The sequence below is a fragment of the Orbicella faveolata genome, unplaced genomic scaffold (genome assembly GCF_042242905.1).
Source record: "Orbicella faveolata isolate gen_17 unplaced genomic scaffold, um_ofav_v1 contig_48, whole genome shotgun sequence".
Classification (NCBI taxonomy): Eukaryota; Metazoa; Cnidaria; class Anthozoa; order Scleractinia; family Merulinidae; genus Orbicella; species Orbicella faveolata.
In genome coordinates, this window is record NW_028301578.1 from 10,606,158 (window position 1) to 10,627,969 (window position 21,812).

At 38.5% G+C, this 21,812-nt stretch overlaps 1 protein-coding gene and 1 long non-coding RNA gene across 3 annotated transcripts in view; one reads left to right on the top strand and one right to left on the bottom strand.

The window, feature by feature from the left end:
* The window catches only part of LOC110063401 (uncharacterized), a 62,181-nt gene extending 50,497 nt beyond the window's left edge, over nucleotides 1-11,684 (top strand). For both annotated transcript variants that reach the window (XM_089280635.1, XM_089280636.1), the window contains 9 exons: nucleotides 285-464; nucleotides 808-1,011; nucleotides 1,659-1,901; nucleotides 2,470-2,706; nucleotides 3,502-3,690; nucleotides 7,017-7,496; nucleotides 7,989-8,147; nucleotides 8,570-8,702; nucleotides 10,632-11,684. In XM_089280635.1, the coding sequence (XP_089136761.1) occupies nucleotides 285-464; nucleotides 808-1,011; nucleotides 1,659-1,901; nucleotides 2,470-2,706; nucleotides 3,502-3,690; nucleotides 7,017-7,496; nucleotides 7,989-8,147; nucleotides 8,570-8,702; nucleotides 10,632-10,920 (2,114 nt within the window). In that variant the 3' untranslated portion in view covers nucleotides 10,921-11,684. The remainder of the gene's footprint in view (nucleotides 1-284; nucleotides 465-807; nucleotides 1,012-1,658; nucleotides 1,902-2,469; nucleotides 2,707-3,501; nucleotides 3,691-7,016; nucleotides 7,497-7,988; nucleotides 8,148-8,569; nucleotides 8,703-10,631) is intronic.
* On the bottom strand, nucleotides 203-20,132 carry LOC149096493 (uncharacterized). The gene is made up of 2 exons (XR_016204456.1): nucleotides 19,109-20,132; nucleotides 203-3,088 (listed from the first exon to the last, which is right to left on the bottom strand). It is a non-coding gene; the product is annotated as an uncharacterized LOC149096493 (long non-coding RNA).
* Between the last annotated feature and the right edge of the window lie 1,680 nt (nucleotides 20,133-21,812).

Sequence of the window (21,812 nt, forward strand, 5' to 3'; positions counted from 1 at the left end):
TAATTAATGATTTTTACTTTGTTTTTTTGGGCTAGAGCAAAGTTAAAAGTTTGAACACAGTTAGTAATCTCGTTAAAAAAAGTTTTTCGTTCCGGTTAATTTTGGTGCGTGCTTCATTTTTTCACCAATCTGAGCCGCGTTTCCCAGAGGAACTAGAGCACAGCACTCAAAGACTACGGGACTAACGATATAGACAAAACCATGCAATTTAAGCGTTTATTCTTAAACTAAAATGTTTTTATTACTTAAGCAGTTAATTAAAGGAAAATATGTTTGATCCACAGAAAAATCATGCCCAGTCCTCCAGCCACCAGTCTATGGATCCATAACCTCTCTTTCATGCGGATCTTCATTTGGTTCCCAAGCCTCCCTTGCTTGTAACACAGGATACCGAATGGCTGGATCTCCTTTGCGCTCATGTGGAGCAGACGGAACATGGTCAGGCAACGTGACCACATGCAACAGTACGTAACCTACGCACAACAATTGGTTTAACAAGTCGTATTTTTGAATGTCAATCGTAAAATTCGTGAATCATTTTTTTTTTTTTTTTTTTTTTTGGAAATGGTTGCACAGCTTAATAAACCTGTAATGGGATTATTATTATTAATTATTTTGTTATGAAATGAAGATTTTTGCTTGCTATACGAATTATTGATATCCCCATTCTTCTCCCGATAAAAATGGCTCAGCGTCGTCCCATCCAATGGGCGTTGAAATGCTCCTGGTTGTAAAATGATTTTGAGACAGGAGCTCCGGCTGCATGGGACTTTCCTTCTTAACTATTTTCTTTCCCTTTCCAATCAGTCGTTAAGTGCCCAAGCATTGCAACACCATCTCATGGAATGGTTTATCCAAGTACTTGCCAGATACCTTCAGGTGTAAATTATAAAACCGAGTGCTTCTTCATATGCAATGTTACGGTCGGTTATCAACTCGAGGGCGCACCAAAAGTATCCTGCCTTGAAAGTGGAACATGGAGCGAGGATACCAACAAGACAATCTGCAGAGGTAAGAACGAATATGATGTACTTAGAAATTTTATTCAGTTTACGATGGCGCACGCGAAAGTAAATCGTCGTCAATATAACTGATAGTGCACTGGTGGTTTGTCATTTATTTCCCTCTCATTTTTTTTTTTTTTAATGATTATTTAACATTTCTAAATGAGTGATCAATGGAGTCATTTAGAGATGGTCAGTTTACAGCTTCCTTTGAAACTAAGTTTATCAATTGGTTTACTGAACCAAACAATTCCCAGATAAACCCATTCAGTAAAGAAAAACTAAAATACAGTTTTAACAATTACAGAAATTCAATTATACGATACTAGATTTATAAAAATACATTTACAGCTGCAAAATGCGTGACAAACCAATCATCTTCAGGGACTTCGTCAACAGAATACTAATTAAATATGAAATAGAAAAGATTGGTTTATAAAAGATACAAAAATTTTCTCTCCAGCAAACTTATGTTCTTCTTTACCCTCACCAACAAAAAAGGCGCATTAATAACATTGTTAAAGTTAAAAATTGTTAATTACACCTGTAATTGGCCATGATTAAATAGGACGATGTATAACTAATAATAATAATAATAATAATAATAATAATAATAATTCAACATTTAGTTCAGGCAAATTGCTTTCTCGACAGATATCCAAGCTCCTAGCATCACATGTCCACCTGATATGGACAATATTCCAACAGAGCCTGGCCAATCATATGCAAATGTAAAGTGGCAGTTACCAGTCCACACCGACAACTCTAACGAGTCCCTGACGCTCCATGGTTTACGGCCTCCGCAAAAGCTAGTTGTTGGTAAAAAGCACATTACATACAAAGCCACCGACTCGTCTGGTCTGAGTAGAAGCTGTATATTTCTTATTCATGTCAAAGGTACACACTGCATTCATCTTAAAGGAATCAGTTACGTATGCTTAGTTGTTTACCAAATTACCTCGTCAATATGGAGTTATTCTCGTCGAATCACGTCGGATAATGAGTTTGGATTCAGTGCTTGTCTTTTAAGCATCTCCTGTGATTATATTATGGGAAGCTTCTCTTTTAGTGAGGTTGAATGTTCACTTTGTCACGAGCGTGAGACAAGGAGAAATTCTGAGTTCCAGACAAAATTCAAACTCATGTTTGACCTCTTACATTTAGTGAAACTCTTGACTACCAAGTCCATTTATCCTGTTCAGATCACACCGTGACAAGCGACCTGGAACTGCTTGTGCCAGCAACACTGAGAGAATCATGAATATAACAAATAATCAAAGATGGTAAATTTTGAATTAAATTATTAAATGATCCAGAAAAAATGTCCATTATGTAACAAGCGTAGGAAAAAGAAGAAACGTGTTTGTTTGTTTGTTTTTTTGTTTGTTTTGTTTTGTTTTGTTTTTGTTTTTTGTTTTGTTTAGTTTTGTTTTGTTTTGGTTTTTTTTCATTTAACATAAAACAGATCTTGAGCCGCCGAAGATTACAAACTGTCCTGATGGCATCTACAAGACGACTGAAGAAAAATGGACGAGGATCTTTTTTCCTGGAGTCATTGCCACAGATAATGTTGGCGTTCACTTATTTACAACAAGCAGAGAAAATGGAAGCAAGTTCACATGGGGAGAGCATAACGTGACTTACACTGCATCAGACATAGCTGGAAATACTGCCACTTGTCATTTCCAAGTAATCATTGTGGGTATGTAAAGCCATTTTTGAGGGTTTCCAAAAGTATTTTGGGATTTGAAGGCATAACAAGACAATTTTGAAGTCCGAAAACTTCAAGGAACTGTTCACATAAATTGCAATATTTCTCGGCAGGTTCAACACTGCATGAATCAAGACATACATTTTCGACGAAAACGAAAGTATTTCGAACATCTCCCAAAGTTATAAGTAGAGAAAAAAAAACAGTAACAAATATGAATAGTTTACGCATCAAAACAACTGTCATTAGAGTTTGCTTATTGTCTTCAAGTTGTTATCCGGGACAATTAAGACAGTTGCTTGCATTTCCCTATTTTTGCCTAACTCATAGTGCCTCCAGACGCACTAGAATGGTCTTGAGCCGTAGTGTCCACCTAAACAGGGGAAAGAACACGACACTTTGTACCATATGGTTTATTGCAACACGGTCAAATTACTAAATACCTAGAAGATTTATGTCACTGTTATGTGGGTTTATACAAATCCCTATTGAGTAATAGCCCTATTTACGGTTAGTGTTTTCTCATTTGCATTACAATGTAATCCAGCGTGGATATAAGGCAATTTAGGGCTGAAACAACAAAATAGCCCTAAATTGTCTCACATACATACTAGCTATACTGTAATGCAAATGAGAAAAGTTGACTGTGAAAAGGGCTATTGTAAAGTGTAAATTTGTTCTAGCAAGGAAAGGTAAAGACTGCTTACGAGCCAAGTGGCCCATCCAAGCCCTATGATTAATCGATGTTATCACTAAGGATTCAACTTCTTTTTTCTCTTTGAAAAGCGAAACCATGTGACGATTTACGAACACCGCAGAATGGAGCCAAGACGTGTGACAAGTGGCTAGACGCCGGGAAGTTTTGCACCCTGCAATGCAATGTGGGATATGATTTTGCTCTCAAACCACCTGAGTTCTATTTCTGTGGTGCTTCAGGGAACTGGAATCCTGGAGACAAAGTGCCAGACTGCTCTAGTAAGACTATGTATCGAAACTTCATGGCTTGCTGGGGAAAAATATCGCACAGTATTTGTAGAAATCTGATCTACGAAACAAAGAAGGTCATTTTTTTCAGGCCACAATGCAAGAGAAACTGCCTGCGCCATCCGAGGGCCCATTAAAGGGTCAAGTTTGTTTGAATTCAACCAATGTATTATTCTGATAGAAAGTTCATAGAAGTAATTTTTTCCTAAAAATAAAAATTAGGTGGTAAAAAGGCTATTGATGACATGAAAGTTTGAATTGAACTTTAAATTCATTCGAGTTATTGGGACCAGGTGGGGAAGAGAACTGGAAAAAAAAGCCTTAAATCTAACGATGAGTTTTCACTAATGAACCTTTGAAATCTTAAGTGCGACTGAAAAATTAATTTTTCCGGTTACCTCATTCAAAACTCTGACATGGAATATTTCATAACCAACAAAACTATGTTACAAGCCTATGGGGCGCCGTTTGTAAATTTATTATTTAGACCGAATTTATGCCATTTTCCCCTCATTTATAAATAATTGGAAATGCCACAAAATTTGTTTATAAATAAGACACAAGACCTTGTCCGTTGATATGTAAATAATTATTTTAGGTACGTCCTGATTTATAAATAATCTTTTACCATAGAGTTATTATATATAAATAACAAACTAAACAACTTCAATTATTTATAAATCAGGTCATCTCTAAAATAGTTATTTACATATCATAAAGTTTGTAAATCTCATTATTTATAAATAAATTACTTCGCCTGGAGTGTAAATTCATTATTTAGAAATAATAAATTTCACCTCGCCGAGTGTAAATTTATTATTTATAAATAATGAACTTCACTGAGTGTGTAAATTCATTATTTAGAAATAATGAATTTCACCTCGCCGAGTGTAAATTTATTATTTATAAATAATGAACTTCACTGAGTGTGTAAATTCATTATTTAGAGATAATGAAGTTTCATCTCGCCGACTGTAAATTTATTATTTATAAATAATGAATTTAACTGTGTGTGTAAATTCATTATTTAGAAATTCATTATTTAGAGATAATGAAGTTTCATCTCGCCGAGGGTAAATTTATTACTTAGAAATAGTGAACTTCACTGAGTATGTAAATTCATTATTTAGAAATAATGAAAGTATGAATGGCTGACCCAGCGTCTCTTGCCCGATCGATTTCGGAGGCTGTTTCTCGCGCCATAAGTGAGACAGTTAATGCTGCCCTTGCTCAGGTAGGTATGCAGCCTGAAATTCAGCAGTGACAGATCCAGGGGAGGCCCCCTCCCCCCCCCCCCCCCCCCCTTATTTTGAATAATTGCGTTTAAGCGAGAATCACGCTTCAAATATCTATTGTGTAGTTCTTATTCACTCAACAATTCGGCAGCTCACACTGCAACAGGAACAACGACAACGACAACAACTACTCAAAGGCCGAGGTAACAGGTAAATTTTAAGACAAGAAATTGCTGCATGAAGAAAATGCAGAGATTTAAAATCGGGAAATCGAATAATGTATTTACTTGCTCAGATAATTCTTTGTAGCCTGCGAACAGGCTCACGTTGGAGCACAAACGCGCTCGGCGTAGCTGAGAGCGAGAAATCGACGGGCGAAGCCGCAAGAGGAGAAAGTCACTTTCTTGGCGCCTCTTTCCCGCCGATCGCTATTCCTCTTCGTCACTCGTGCGTTTGACTCAAACGTGAGCCTGCTCGCAGGTTAAATTCTTTGTGACCTTTGTGACCTTTGGACGGATAGCTGTGTGACACACTTTGTTTGGCTTGATCAAGTCACAGCTAAGCATGTCTATTCCAGGCAAGTCCAAAGATCGTACACGTGGAAAGCTAAATTAATTTACGTTTAAAGCACTGTTGAATAGACCTTTTTCGACTGGGCGGTTTGTTGCCCCATTTCAGACCATGTGATGATACTCTTGAGAATTCTTCCTTTCAAATTTTCAAATAGTTGCGCGTATATGAAAAAATAATTTTTAGATGAATAAAAGAACAATTCTCTAGAGAATATCACGTGGTCTGTAATGGAACAACAAACCGCCCAAGCGAAAAAGGTCTATTTCAATAGAAATCAGACCTTTCACTTAACACGCCAAGCGATTTTTATCTTCTTCATGTAGCAGTTTCTTTTCTTAAAATTTACCTGTTACCTCGGCCTTTGAGTAGTTGTTCCTGTTGCAGTGTGAGCTGCCGAATTGTTGAGTGAATAAGAACGACATAATAGATATTTGAAGCGTGGGGTGGGGGGGAACGGGTCCCCTGGCCCCTCACCCAGATCCGCCACTGCTGAATTTCAGGCTGCATACCTACCTGAGCAAGGGCAGCATTAACTGTCTCACTTATGGCGCGAGAAACAACCTCCGAAATCGATCGGGCAAGAGACGCTGAATTTACATACTCAGTGAAGTTCATTATTTAGAAGTAATAAATTTACACTCGGCGAGATGAAACTTCATTATTTGTAAATAGTGAATTTACACACACGGTTAAATTCATTATTTCTAAATAATAAATTTACACTCGGCGAGGTAAAACTTCATTATTTCTAAATAATGAATTTACACACTCAGTGAAGTTCATTATTTATAAATAATAAATTTGCACTCGGCGAGGTGACATTTATTATTTCTAAATAATGAATTTACACACTCAGTGAAGTTCATTATTTATAAATAATAAATTTACACTCGGCGAGGTGAAATTCATTATTTCTAAATAATGAATTTACACACTTTGTGAAGTTCATTATCTATAAATAATTAATTTATACTCCCGGCGAAGTAATTTATTTATAAATAATGAGATTTACAAACTTTATGATATGTAAATAACTATTTTAGAGATGACCTGATTTATAAATAATTGAAGTTGTTTAGTTTGTTATTTATATATAATAACTCTATGGTAAAAGATTATTTATAAATCAGGACGTACCTAAAATAATTATTTACATATCAACGGACAAGGTCTTGTGTCTTATTTATAAACAAATTTTGTGGCATTTCCAATTATTTATAAATGAGGGGAAAATGGCATAAATTCGGTCTAAATAATAAATTTACAAACGGCGCCCCATACAAGCCGCCCTGCAAAATTTCCTTTATTGATGATCGTCTTTAATGGTACATCCAACATTCATTCGCAATTGGGACTAATTGAGCGTGTTTTTCAACTTTCTAAGTACAAGAAGATCGTCGTACAAAATCAAACAAACCGGAATTCCTACGTTTTCTTTTCCAGCTGTCAATGGTTTTGTCCGTTTGTCAGGAATTAACAAGATAATTTATTTATGATTTATCTATCTAGAAACACGCCAAGCAGAAACTTTGCTTGCTTTAGCGTATCATTATCTAGCTGACCAGTGTACGGAAGAGATGCACGCCAGTATCGCCAGTAACTTCATCGCGCTTTATACGCTGTACTTGGGTACTGTTGGAGGTTGTGATGGAAATAAGGAATGCACGATTGACAACGTAAATGTGGAATGCGGAGAGCAGAGTGGAACTCTTCGCAGAAGGGACATAGCTGATAGCGAACAGGCTTCTAAAGTTCCTCTTACTGTGACATTTGCTGTAAAAGTCCCACTGCCCAGCAATACCTCCGTGGTTGATTTGAACCAGACAACTCAACAGATATCAAGTACCATTCTAGCATCTCTGAATGAAACAGACCTGTCTTTGAACATTAGTGGAGTTGTGTTGGAATATGACCCATCAAAACCACCGGCGGTACGAGTAGTTGGTCTTGTCTGTGACAAAGGACAAGTTCTTAAAGGAACTAAATGTGGTAAGAACTTATTATTAGCAACCAAGATCCTTGATTGGTTTCATTGCATTTCATGTTCTTGAACAAGACACGAAACATAATATATCACAGCAAAGGCAAAATTTTTAAGCCATCAGTGGCGTAAACCGGGTTTTTGTCAAATTCATACGAAAAATAGTTTTGGCTTTTTAGCTCGCATGTGCCTTGTTTTGCACTTTCAGCTCTTCAATGAAAAAAGTCATCTGAAAAGAAGTAGCTAAATTGTCAGATGTTTGTTATGATGTTTCGCACTATTCAGCGTCGTTCTTGTTTGTGACTTGCTCGATATATTTGTTTAATTTTCGTTTCCAACTTTGTAAATCAAAACAAATCATGCTAGATGTTTTAACGGAAAAAAAAATAGATTTTTTAACGGCCAAAACTGTATATCTACTTGTGGCTTGAATCAGATTATGAAATTCATTTCGACTTGCTAATTTTTACTTTCTACTTTTATTATTTTGTTTTTATTAGTCAATTGTCCCCTTGGGTACTTCTTCAACACTACTGGTTGCCAAGCATGCACAGAAGACCACTACCAGGATCAAGAAGCCCAAAACGAATGTGTCACGTGTCCATCCGGGACATCTACTTTTGGACAAAAGGGATCAAAAGGAAGCAAAGACTGTCAAGGTCAGTTGAAATTGTTTGGTTGTTGACTTGTTTATTTGCTTGGTTGGCAGTTTCTTTTGGTGGTTGTTTCTTTTGTCGGGTTGTTTTTCTGTTTGTTTGCCTGTTTCGTCGGTTGGTTTTTGATTTGTCCGTTTGCTTCCATGTACTTCTTCGGTTTTCCTGCAACAGTTCGAAACTTAGTTTTTATTTTGATTTAAGTTAACTTCCCAAAAAGCGTGTTTCAGTTTTGTCATGTATTCTTCCATTAACCCTCTATGGCCTTCCAGTTTCAATCAGCCTGGTAGAGTTTTCTACACTTTTAGGGCGTAACATACACATGCCCGCACCTTCTTTTTCCTCGCGTCCACCGTAGCTCCATGTTTCTTGATTTCCTCGATCCGCTTTTGAATTTAGTGACAAAGTAGTGTTTTGCATTTTTCTAGGCATTTCCATCTCGTCCGGGACTGAAGAACAAGGCATGCCCGCGAAGATTTTTTACCCAGTCATAGTTTTGGGATCTGGCCTAGTTATTGCAGTAGTTTTTGTCGCCATCTTCTGTCTGCGGAAACGCCGTCTGTAAGTTCTTTAGTACACGATAGGATGATTAACAACCCGAGGGTGACACTTAATAGTTAAAAACTAATGAACTTGTGGCCCTCTATAAACATTGTTATAATTTAAAAACCCTATTATTAAAAATAAATTAAAATCGAGAAACAAAAAATTGATTTGAATTGTCTATCATGTTGGAAAGTTTGAGCTCCATCGGATTAAAGACAGAAAAGTAGTTCCCTAATGACTACTTTTGGCGACAGCTAACCCGGCGTGAATGTTCAAAAGATACGTGGAACCACATGGAAGCTGGATGGTTACTCAGTACATGGCTTTAACGGACCCTTTATGGCGTCATTTTCAATGTGGTCCATGAAAACTTGTGATAGATTAGCAAACGTAAGGACTATCGAGATTGTCCCGTTAAACTATGACAGAATTTCTGTTAAAGTCCTAGCCCTTACATGAATGTTTAAATACTCTAGTGGGGCGTTTTCACATGACGTGACGGCAGCCATGTTGGTGTTCCAAAACAATGAAGCGGCGGCCATGTTAGTGCACCAAACCAATTCAGTGGAAGTAGAACTCTTTTCTTATGCAAACTCTTTCTTTTGTTCCAATAAATTTGCGTACATATGTGATGGCCACGCTCTATATACGGATGGCTAATTTACATTATGATTTCTGTGAGATTATTCAATATTATTGCATAATTAACAATTAGACCCGTAGCCCTTGCGGGCTACGGGTCAATAACCCATGAGGCGAAGCCGAATGGGCTATTGTAAACTTTATCACTCATAATGTTCCTATAACTTAGGCATCTTATCATGGTCATTATCCAAACATTCAACTTAGTAAACTAGACCAACACTTTCTATTTAACTCATTCCATTCAAGAAAGCCGTGAGTTTTCGTTTGAAAGCAGACAAAAGTACTTTCTGAAAAAAAAGAAAGGTTTCCTTCATGGGAACAAATATTTCTGTTACAAATTTTGACTCAGTACAACTAAAGAAAAACAGGTTAAAAATTATAGAGAAACAAAATATTATGTCAAACCACTCTGCTGTTTGAATTTGATGATGAAACAAACCATTTTTCTTGTTATAAGAACAAACTTATCTCGAAAGCAGAACAGCAGTTGAGAAAATCATCTGGTACTTTCTGTCACGATTTTTCCCTGAGACCGGTAGGAGGAGAAGCTCTCTTTCCCTACCCTCTTGCTAGGAAAGGCCTGATACTCAGGTTATTAACAGGAGTATCGCGTACTGTCACTGCTGTAATCTTTTAATGCAAATTAGAGTCAAGTCCTTTGTCCTCAGCGAAAACGCTGCAAAACATTTACATTTACCTTTGGATTCCTGCCAAGTCAGCCAGCCGTGACATGAGCTCTACGACACGTAAGATTACTCAACACAAATGAGCGATCTGAATAAACGGCATGCCAAAGGTAGAACTGGCCATCGGAAGTGCTTTACGGTCACAACTGAACACGAGCGAAGTGACATTCGCCTCGAATATCGAGATTTACCGGTGCTTCAGAATTACTTACGATACCTTCTGAGTTGTTTTTATCCCAAAATCCATCTTCAGGATCTTTGAAATCGTTTTCAATTTGTTTTATATCAGAATCTCCGCCATTTCGAAGAGAATTTACTTGATCGCGGTGTGTTTATTCAACCCCAGCAAACTTTCGGCAATCCTACGAGTACTTTTCGCCAATTCTTTGCGAGCCGTGTTCTCAAAAATCGAGATTTTTTTCTGCTACGGTGAAATTTTCCTCCCTATACACGGGGACTTCTAAGGTGCCTCCTCGTGCGTGGGCAAAAGTGAAGTTTACGATAAAAATACAATTTTAATGTTGCGGACTTATTTTTACCTAAGCAGTTATCCTTATCCTTTTTTTACTCGCCAAAGATCAATGCTTGAATTTTTTTTTTTCTTTTTTTTTAGCATTTGCAGTGTTAGCAGACGAGCGACCTCCAATGCTAGAACACAGAATTACGGCACGGAGAGGAATGTGGGACACGACAATCCGGCATATGGGCAAACATACAACAAACCAGAATATATGGAGATTGATGCATTTCAACAGCCAGTACCACACGCCGATGTTGGTTTTCGTAACCCTTATTTTGATCCTGGGGATCATTATCAATCATTGGGTAATGCACATGGGAGACCTGATAATGTCTACGGAAGACTTAACTTAACAGGCGAACACAGTCAGTCAGAAGTGTAGATTTTACCTTGAGTAAGGTTTTCTAGGTACTGCACTCTTACCAGAAGAACATTAGGTTAACTTGCTAGAAATTGTGTTACAAGCAATACTCCAATTTATCATAGGTGGTGCAGGTTAAATTTATGTTAACCCTCGGGTGCATATGTAATATCTTACGCTCACGATATGGAGAGGGGGTAAATGATCCTCTCCATCTCCTCCCCTCCTTTCTCGCGTCGTGGGTTCTTTGCTGACGGAAACACCCACAAAGTATTTTACTTTAAGTGAATGGGATTTAGTTTGGTTTAAAAGGTAGAGGTTTCGATTTAATATTTGTTTCTGTGTAAAGCGTTTTATTTCAGAGAAAGAAAATAGGTTGTTGCGCTTGAAGCATTCAGGAAGAAAAGTATTGCCCACTCTAACGTGCATACTAAAACTTAAGGTGTTGATCGATCAGTAATTTCTCGAGGGGATTGGTCATCAGCTACCGTATTCTCATAACCGAACGATTGACTTTGTTGTAAAAATTTCAAAAGAAATAAGACTGATAGGAGTAGAATTTAATACATGCAGTTTCGGTGCCCCGATATGTCAGATCACAGAACCAACATCCATTGCTGTATTGTTAGTAATGTAATGGTATATAATCATCTTACATGTCATCAATGCAATATGAATTTCAAAAATCAGAAGAAGCTTAGATCTATATAATGTTGAGGATGTAAAGTAGCACTTAGTAGTTTGTCCTTGCACATCAATAAACTGCACGTTGTTTAATCTAAAAACTGTCTCCTTTTTGCGATTTCCCGCCTTATTGGTCCGTCTCTCTTGTAAGCTTAGGCAAAGGCCGGCTCCAAACCTAATAGTTTGATTTTGATTTTGATATTTAAGTGAATCAGTCATTAATGAAATTCATTGAAGTTGCAGCAAGAGCTCTTGCATTTCTTCACACGTTTATCTTTGCACTCTCCAGTGGCGGATGTAGGGGAGGCCCCCCCGTCTTTATTTTAGGTAAAAAATAAACAATTGCAGAAGGAGGAAAAGCTGGCAGGGAAAGCAAAAAACAAAAACGCCCCGCCAGCCTCCCCCTCCTCCCTTCTCTTAGTTCAAGATCTGGATCCGCCACTGTACATTTGTTGTGCGTTAGGAAATACGCATACCTGTCCAACGTGTTCCACGTGTGCCAGCACGGAATCCGTCCAAAGAACACACGGTGTAGCAGATGTACAATTATCGTTGGGGAACCCACAGGGGATGAACGGAGAAACTAGAAGAGCCCACCCGCTCTTTCCTAACACTCTGCGCATGCTCTCAGCTCCACTCGTTAGCTCTAGATTAGTTCACTTTTTAGTACTATCGCTAAGGATAGCATTTGGAGAAGGCCTGGGATGAGTGGACCAGGGAATTCAGGGCTAAAGAGCAGCGGGCCTCTTTACCTGGTCCCTTGATTGAAAGTTAATACCATGTTCTCGGAATGCCCACGAGCTTATTCGCCTGATTACGTGATTTTTATGCGCAGTATAGGATACGCAGTGCAATACTAAGGATTCACCTTAAAATAAACTCATGCAATTGAAATTGGTTTGCGTTTTAAGAAATTTCTTTGTGTTTTGAGAAATTATTTTGGTCTTTGAGATTATTTTGTGTTTTGGTTAATTGATTTGTGTTTTTGGAGGCTGATTGGTGTTTTGGTAAATGTTTTTTGGTTTTACCCTTTTGAGCCTGCGTACTACCGGTAATGCGCTCCGCGAGTCGAACACACTAACTCTTGATCGTTCGTTTTTTACCCTAAGAAAATTGTTCGATTGACCGTATTTTGTTAGTTTTTACGATATTTTTCCTGTTAGTATTCCTTTTTCCTGTGTCAACTGAAATCTCCCAAGCTTTTATTCTAGTTTTTAACACAGTCTCATAGTAGCAGGCCACATTATCAATGCCCCAGTTTGGACGGGAAATGTCAGTTGATTGTGATTAATAATGCTCATACGTTTTCTTGAATGTGTAGATGGAGCGTTACGTTCTGTTATGCATTTACACTCTGTTATGCATTTAAGTGACCTTCTCCTATGCTCAGGAAACCAAAGAGATGACGATCTCAGTCCCGCTCTTAGAGTCACAACCAAATGTATGCCAGTATGCACCATTAAATCAAAATCACTTCACATTATCTTAATAAAAATATCTCGATATATTTTTTGGTTACTTCTGTTTCACTTAGTTTCTCACATCATCCCGTATTAAGTCTCTCGCTATTTGACGGCTTGAATTCACGGCTTCGTCTAATGACGTTTCAAAGTGCACACAAAAGTACCAGCTACGCAGGTTCACCGTTCCATTATATATCATCGTCATTTTCGCTAAAAAGTTGGTTAAAATAGGTCACGCGAGATTTTAGAGAGGAAAAAATGGCGTTAATTTTTACTTGTGTTATAGACAGATCATGTTAAAAGATCTTGGAATTTGTCAAGTGTAAGATCCATTACAATGCAGGTATATGTTAAATTGAGCTTTAATTGGCAGCCTGAACTTACTCTAGTTAAAGTCGCAATGCAAAAATGACAGATTCTGCCCACCCAATAATAGGTGATACTTGGTGGACCCCAGACATAGATCATTTGGTTGTTGTGCGAGGGGCATTAATGCTAATTGCTGCCCCGATTTTAGAACTTGTTGCCCTAAAAGATGGGCTTGCTTAATTCCACAGAAAGAATGAATTCAACTGTCGTCTTCATCTGTATTGCGAGGGCAGACCATTCTGCTAGTTAATAGTACAGACAAACGTTGCCGTGATTAGTGGTACAGCTGGTATGGAACCTAAGGTTAGCAGAATTATACCTTTACTAGCTTATTCATTTATGCCTTTCTTTCAGAGATATGTTTAGGATATCTGTTATCTTTTATTGTTAAGAATTTTGAGGCTTAGTGGAAATAGATTTTGAGAATCAATAAATTTCGGCTGGTTTTGGCCTTGGGTCTGGGTCTTTTTCGTCTTTGTCTCTATTGTTGTTGTTGTTGTTGTTGTTGTTGCTGTTGCTTTAGTTTGTTTTATGTCCATTGTTCTCGTTTTTTTCCGGACGCCGACCCAGAGGCAGAGGAGAGAGGACCGCAATACGGCTTAAATTTAGAAACAAATAGCGGAAACAACACTTTATATAAGAAAAAGTCTGGACAAATAACCCCGATTTTTGTTTTTGTTTATTCTAGAGAATATTAACAAACAAAGATCCAATATTTTTTTTTTATATAAAAATTAATTTCAGTGTGTTTCAAGGGCCCTTTCATGATCATAATTTTTAAAGATAATCAATTTGATCTATTTTAAGCGAAGTAAAAATGCTTTTAATGAATGAAAAAAAAAAAAAAAAACCTTCTGAAATACCGCGACGAAGCCACTTTAAAATCATAGCATAGCTTTGTTTCGTTTCCTCAGAAAGGAAACGGTATTGATTTGGCTTCGGGTGAACTATTAATAATAATGATAATGATGATAATGATGATGATGATGATGATGATGATACTAATAATGATAAGACACTTACATAGCGCTGTTTCCCGGTGACTTAACAGCGTTTTACAGATTTAAAATCGGCTAAAAATTTACCAAAAACGTACCAAAACTAGTGAGGTTATTTCTCAACTGGAGTAACATTCGTATTTTGCAATGTAAACATATTATACGAAAGACAAACAAATTGACGAATACCTGTTGTTCAAAACTCGCTAAAATAACCGATACGGAGCCAAATGGAAACTAAAGTGTGTTACTTAAAGAAATTGGTGCCGATTTCAAAGATCCTAAAGATAGATTTTGGAATAAAAACAACTCAGAAGGTATCGTAAGTAATTCTGAAGTACCGCTGTAAATAGCCTGTTAAAAACTTGTAATTAGCTCTTATTAACTGAGCAGGAGGTCTGTATGGGAGAATCTTGACCGAGGTCGTGAGTACAGACCGAACGGAGTGAGATCTGTACACACGACCGAGGTCAAGATTCTCCCATACAGACCGACTAAGCTCGGTTGATAAGATGTTTATTATATGGCAAGTAAGAGAAATTTAATACGTTTAGTGTAACTGGTTTGTACTAGCCGACATTTTGCTGGCGAACGGCGATGAGCTGAACTTAATTCTGCCGAAGTCTGCTCGTCCTCTTTACTTTTCTTTTCTTTTCTTATCACACTTTTTGGCATTGCCATAAATAAATATTGTTAGAAGAAAATAGTCAACATTTTTGCATTAGAGTTTGCAACTTTTTCACCGCAAAACATTACCGGTCTAGATGTCGGTCTAGATGGGACAATCTAGACCGCTTTCAATATCGATTTCAGCCAATCAAATTCTTGAATTCGGTAGTTCCCAGTCTTTGTGAGACACAGCCATATAATAAATTAAAAAGGAGGACCTTGCAAAGGCTGTGAAAACAATTTAAATAAGACAACGGGGGCTTTTCGAAAATCTGTAAAGACCATGTTAATGTAAAATGAAGACTCTTAGAAAAAAAAAAATCTAAATTTAAGAGAAGGCCTGCTTAAACCCTGCAAAAACCATGTAATGGAAAAGTGGAGTTATTTAATAGAACTCTCGTGTAACGGTTCAACCAACGGAGACTGTTCAAATGATGTAAATTCCAAATTATCGACAAAATGGGACTTTCACAGCACGAAATGGCATATTTACTCAACTTAACGATAAGCGTAAAGTTGCCGGCAAACTTGAAGAGCGCTTTACGGCGGTATTAGGCCCCAGTTATATGGTCTGAGGTACCCAAGACAGTTCAGCTCTCTCTCTAAGGCAACTATTTCGAGCGTTTATATGTAAAAAAGTTGTCCCTATAGTCCAAGTCAAAGTTGACCCTACATGATTATTCATAATTGGCCCTTATTTAATAATCAAATGTGCAAATATCCCTCTTTCTTTGAGTTTTCCTCGATCTTTCGATCAAAGTGGCTTTTGCGCAGTTAATTTTCACTTCTTTGATGCGAATTTCTGCTTTTAAAAATCCCAAATCTAGACATCTCGTGACACTCGCGACGCCGAGAATTTTCTCGGTTAGGCTAGCCAAAGTTTTTTATACGAAGAAAAGCTGTTCCGCTGCTAGGGTTACCCTACCTGCCGAGGCGAGACTCGTCCATCCGAGTTGTCTCGCCCCCCGACGGTTCGCGATCCTTTTGTAAACGGTTGGTTGAATTTTGCAAAGTTACCTCGGCCAGGGTAACTTGGGGTGGGGAGGGAGAGGGGTGGGAGGGTTGTCTCTGGTAACCGAAACCATATAAATAAGCTATTTAAAGACGCGTAAAGTTAAAGTGTAACACCGCCATAAAGCTCCGTAAACCTACCGTGAAGCCCCATTAAGGTGCCTTTTACGTTGAAACATTTAAAGTTCTCTAAAGTCCAAGTGTGTACAATAGAATACTTTAAATTGAAGTTGCGTTAGAAGGTGTGCACAGAACTAAATCGTTCCATTGATCAACATTGCACTAAGCTGTCTTCTTGTAAACTTTCCGCGCACCCAGAACGACGACAAAACTAGAATTGTTACTGCATATGCAGGCGTCCTAAGCTCACGTCTCGCGAAAAGCGAAAAATTAATTCTCGGACATGTACGTATTTATTCATGAAGGTCCATAAAAGCGTCACGCGTTGTGTAAGTCCAAGGCGGAAGGAGCCCTGGTAACTGAGTTTGAACTGACACGGTGTTAGGTTAGCCAAGGAACCGTTGAGAATGAACGAAATATCATCGATTTAGAGTGTTAAATATTCCGAAATATGAACATTCTACAAGTAAGATTAATACAACTAAGTCTGCCTTTGTATGTTCTTTGTGTTTTTTGGTGATTTTTACCGTTTTGTGTTTTCTTTGCCGTGTTATCCTAGTCCCTTCGTAAGAACATAGCAGCCTTGTGAGTGCCCGATCTCCCACAAGCAGGAATCAGCAGTCTTCATGTTAGGTACCAGGTTCTCTCGGTTCTTCCGCCATTTTTGGCAGTTCGTTGGAACTTGCATCGAACTCGAGCTCTGTTTTAGCAGGCCAAAATCCACTCTACCTTCGCTTCGTCACCGCCCACGCTTTCAAGGCAAAGTTTTCCGTTACCCAGAAGCTGATGTGTTAGCACTATCCTTAAGGATAGCCTGTGAAGAAAGCAGGGGATTAACGGAAAAGGGAACTCAGAGTTACTTCGTATCGGATATACGGGTAAGAGCGGGAAATACATAGGGAAAAGAACGAGAAATTTATCCTAATGCAAAGGAAAGAAAAAGGACAACAAGAAGGAAGCCCAAGCTTTCCGGGGAAGGTATTTGTAGGAGACAACCAATCGAGAAACCCTTGGGGCACGAGAAAGGCAACCGAACGCATAGGGAGCGCATGCAAGATTGTATGGGGAAAGAAATTGGGAATGCATGCTTTAGCAGCGACTAAACGCATGCAGAAACCCTGAGACGGATGCAAAGAGAAATAAGGGGCAATTGGCTGCTGTAACAGAGACCTGAAGCCATTGAATAATAAAGGCAAAGGAATTTACGGGAAAGCCGTTTTAGGGGATACTGTTCAACGAGAAGAAAATTTCAGGGGAATCCATCGGTAAGCTGTTGACGGGATCGGGCGAAGCAGTACATTATAACTGATGTTCGACATTTGTAGTAAAGGTTGTTCCTGCTCTCAATATCTGAACGAGAGAGCTCTGGGTCCAAAAAGTACAAAATAAATGGTGGAGCTAGCTATATGCACACTTGGAGCTTACACCACAGTGTTTCCGACAACAGCAACAACAACAACAACAAAAACAACAACTTTATGTGAATTTATACCTAAAATTTTAAATTGTACAAAAGTACATCTAAATACGAATACATAACTGCCTGAAAAAATGCAACCATTCTTAGTTATTAAAGCAATTGTTTATTTGGGTCAGATTTGAAGAAAAAATGAGAAAAAGACACATGCAACAGCACACAAAGCACTCACGCGCAAAAAATAACTTTACAAAGCTGGAGGAGTGGGAGTTTTTTCTTAAGAACAAGGTAAAATATAGCTATGGTCTCTTCGGTTGAAGATGGATATGAATCCCTATGGATTGAAATCCAAAATGATATAGATAATAATACTATTTGTGGAATTATATATAGACATGCCTATGGCGACTTAGACAATTTCATGATTTACTTAAATACGGTGGTTGAAAAGATTCATAGAGAGAACAAATATTGTCTTATACTAGGTGACCTCAACCTAGATCTTCTCAAGTTTGAGTCAAATCCTGGTACTAATGAGTTTTTAAGAACAATCCTCCAGGAAAGTGAAGCAAAGTTGGAAATGAAAAATTTTAACCCCCCTCCAATTTTTGTGTGGGAGGCGCGGTGGCCTCATGGTTAGTGCGCTCGTCTCCGGATCGAGCGGTCCGGGTTCGAGCCCTGGCCGCGGACATTGTGTTGTGTTCTTGGGCAAGATACTCCTAGTCGCTTCATGCTACAGAAACCGGGATAAACTCCGGCCTGATGGGCCACCTGGCTCGTACGCAGACTTTACCTTTACCTTTACCTTTACCTTTACCAATTTTTGTGTAGAAGTAGGTAACCTTGGGGGATAAACAAAATCAACCATATTTGGATCGGCAGATGTATCGTTGCCATGGTAACCGCACTAGATGACGTCGGCCTCAGGACCATGTTTTGAACAAAAGTTCCGCTCTCAAAAAGTAAAAGTAAACGAATCTGGTTCTCGGGTGCATGTGAACCAATTCAAATGAAATTCATACAGATGGTAGAGCCACTCTCCCAGTTTATAAAACTTGCCGTTAAAGTATTTAGGGTTTTACAATCAAGATGAAAATGCTGGTCTTACTATGTTCCCTGTCAGCCATTTAGACAAGCAGGGAAAACAAGCACAACCATATTCGTAATTTCTCCGAAAGTACTCTTTCCACATAAACCAAATTAGCAGCAGAGATGAAACAGATATTGACGTTTCTAAATATCATAAAATCAATTTGGGGAAAACTATATTCTGGCCATTGGTGCTGAAGACACCTGGGGCAAATTGGAAAAAATTGCGAAATTGGTCATTTTGAGGGCTCTAGCATTTGGCTCCAACAGGCTTTAGAGAGAGAAAATCAGCTTCAAAAGTATCTTTTATCATCTTGTCTGTTACCTACATTTAGTTAGTAGGGTTTTGGCCAACGAATTGATGAAATATAAATCGATACAAAACCTACCTTGAAGGTTTGGGAATTTCTTCAGGATGCCTTGGTCGCGTGGTTCTCTCCAGTGTCTCTCCTTCGCTCGCTCCATTTTCTTGACCAAATCTAGCGCTGACTCTAATCTAACGGTTACTCCCATCGAATATCCAGTTTGCCTCGTGTTTCAGACCAGAGATGATGGTAGAAGAAGCCCGCATACACTTGACGAAGAATAGTTGAAATTAAAGGTCAAAACATGGTCATAATACTTGCGATTTCTGCCGTAGAGCACCTAAATTCATCAATATTATCCAACCAAGAAGTAAAGTAAATGTGTCGAGATCAATGTACAAAGCAAATGCATGCCTTTGAACAATCCAAAGTAACGTCTTTGGCTAAAATCGAGTCAGATATTGCGATAGTCGATAAGCCAAGAATGGTGAATAACAGAACGCGTAGGCCGGAAGTCCGAGGAAGAACGACTGCTGACCGGATGTAACACAATGTACTGGGATGTAACACCGGATACAAGTTTAATGATATCCTCTTGTAATGGGGTTGTTTTACAAAGGCAATGGTGAAGAAAGCCAAAACAAAAAAGAAAAAAAAAAAAAAAGAAAACCGAAGAACCGAAGAACAGCATCAAAGAAAAATTAAACGTTGAGCAATCTCATACCCTGGGAAACTAGGAACAAGGTTGAAATGTTTAGGTGCAAAGTCTAACTCAGATTCATACGCACCACAGGGCCCACGTTGAATTTTATTTTTTGTTGAATGGGTACAAGTGCAATCTGCATTTCTGGCACGCACAGCATGAATTTCCCTTTTTTGCATACCTGTATAGACAGACAGAGTTCGAACGTCCAAGAGTTCTTAGAAAGACTAACTTCCTTGTTCTCATTCAAGCCTGCACACCATTTGTTGTTGACGAAAACCTGAACATATTTTAACACCTGTCAGTACTCCTGGATTTACTGTAGCTAAACCAAGAGAAGATAAATGGTATCCTTTCTTATACAAACTTGATCCAGTATAGTAAAGCCAATGGAGGTAATCAGATTGCGTGAAACAATCTGTGAAGCGCTTTTCTTTTTTCCACTTTATTCACCACCGTATTAAAACAGTCTTCAAAGCGGATCAAAAGTCGTCCTTTTATCCCTCTATCAATGATATATTGTACCAAAAATATCTAAAGAAGAGACAATGCCATTACGATAATGTCGCTTTATCTGAAGCTACAAAAACAAACAAACAAAAAGCGCGTATATCGGGTTTCAACAAAACACTGACCCCCAGTCAACTGACCCCCTACTGACCCCCTATAAAATCAACGGGAAAATGAAAATTAAGGAAAAGCCCAGAACTATCAGTGGGACCGGTTCAAGTTCATCAATAAATTTAGCTCACCTGAAACTTCCAATATGGCGAACGCGTTGCTGCAGATTTCCAACTCAGTTCTCATTTGACTGAAGGATTTGTCACGTAAAATCGAGCACAAAATAAGTTGGAATATCATCAAGTATGGTATTTGTACCCATTAGAAAATTAAGCAATGAAAGTAGCGAAGAAATTCTGACAAATTAACACGCAGGCGACTAACCGCGAGCGACACGCACACGATTATATCAAACGGAAGTTTATTTTGGCAACCTTGTGGCTCCATCTCCCTCGCCTTCCACATGCACAAAGTACGCTTTATACACCAAGGAGAAAGTAATCCACCGGGCTTTTCCAAATGGTTTATACTACAGTTACTACAGTTCTTAAAATGCGGAAACAAGGCGAGAGGCCTTGAACTACCTTATGAAATTCGTCTTCCGATTGAGGTTTACGCGCGTGTTCGTGTCGCTCGCATGATCACGAGCCTTTCGCGAGCCTGCTCATTTGTCAGCGTTTCTCTTTGCTTCACTTTCCAATCCGTACGAAAACAATATTTGACGACATTCAAGCTTATTCTGTGCTCGATTTTCCGTCAACAAAACTTCCACTAAACAGTCAAAGGAGAACAAGAGAGTCGGAAATCTGCAACGCCTTCGCCATCTTGGAAGTTTCAGGTAAGCTAAATTTATTGATGAACTTGAATCGGTCGCATTGATAGTTATGCGCTTTTTTAATTTTCATTTTCCCATTGATTTTATACGGGGCCAGTAGGAGGGTCAGTAGGGGGTCAGTTGACCGGAGATCAGTGTCTTGTCAAAACCCGCGTGTATCGCATTTTAAAAGTACATCCGGTCAGCAGTTTCGCTCCTCGCATTTCTGGTCTACATACGTTGGGTCGTAAACAACGGTTTCTTCGCTTCTCAACCATGCACCACGGAATGTACGGCTCAATTTAGCCAAAGACTTAATTCAGAATCGTCGCAGACATGCATTTGCTTAGCTGTGATCTTGATGCACCCATTTAACTACCTGGATGGATTTCATTGATGAATTATTTCGATAGTCGACACACGACTGTGTTTGACCTGTTCGACTGTTCTTTATTCGGTTTAATGCATCATCATCTGTGGTCTAAAAGTACATGTTCGGTGAGGCTGGCCAGTTAGATTTGACCTTTCCGCTAGAATCTGTGCAAGATTCGGTCAACAAAATGGAGCGAGCGAACTGAGGAGAGACCCATACTATACGACAAGAGCATCCTGAAGAAATTCCCAAGAGTTGCAAGGTAGGCTTTGCTTCAATTTATGTTTCATCGAATTCGTTGGCCAAAACCTAATCAATCAAATGTAGATAACAGATA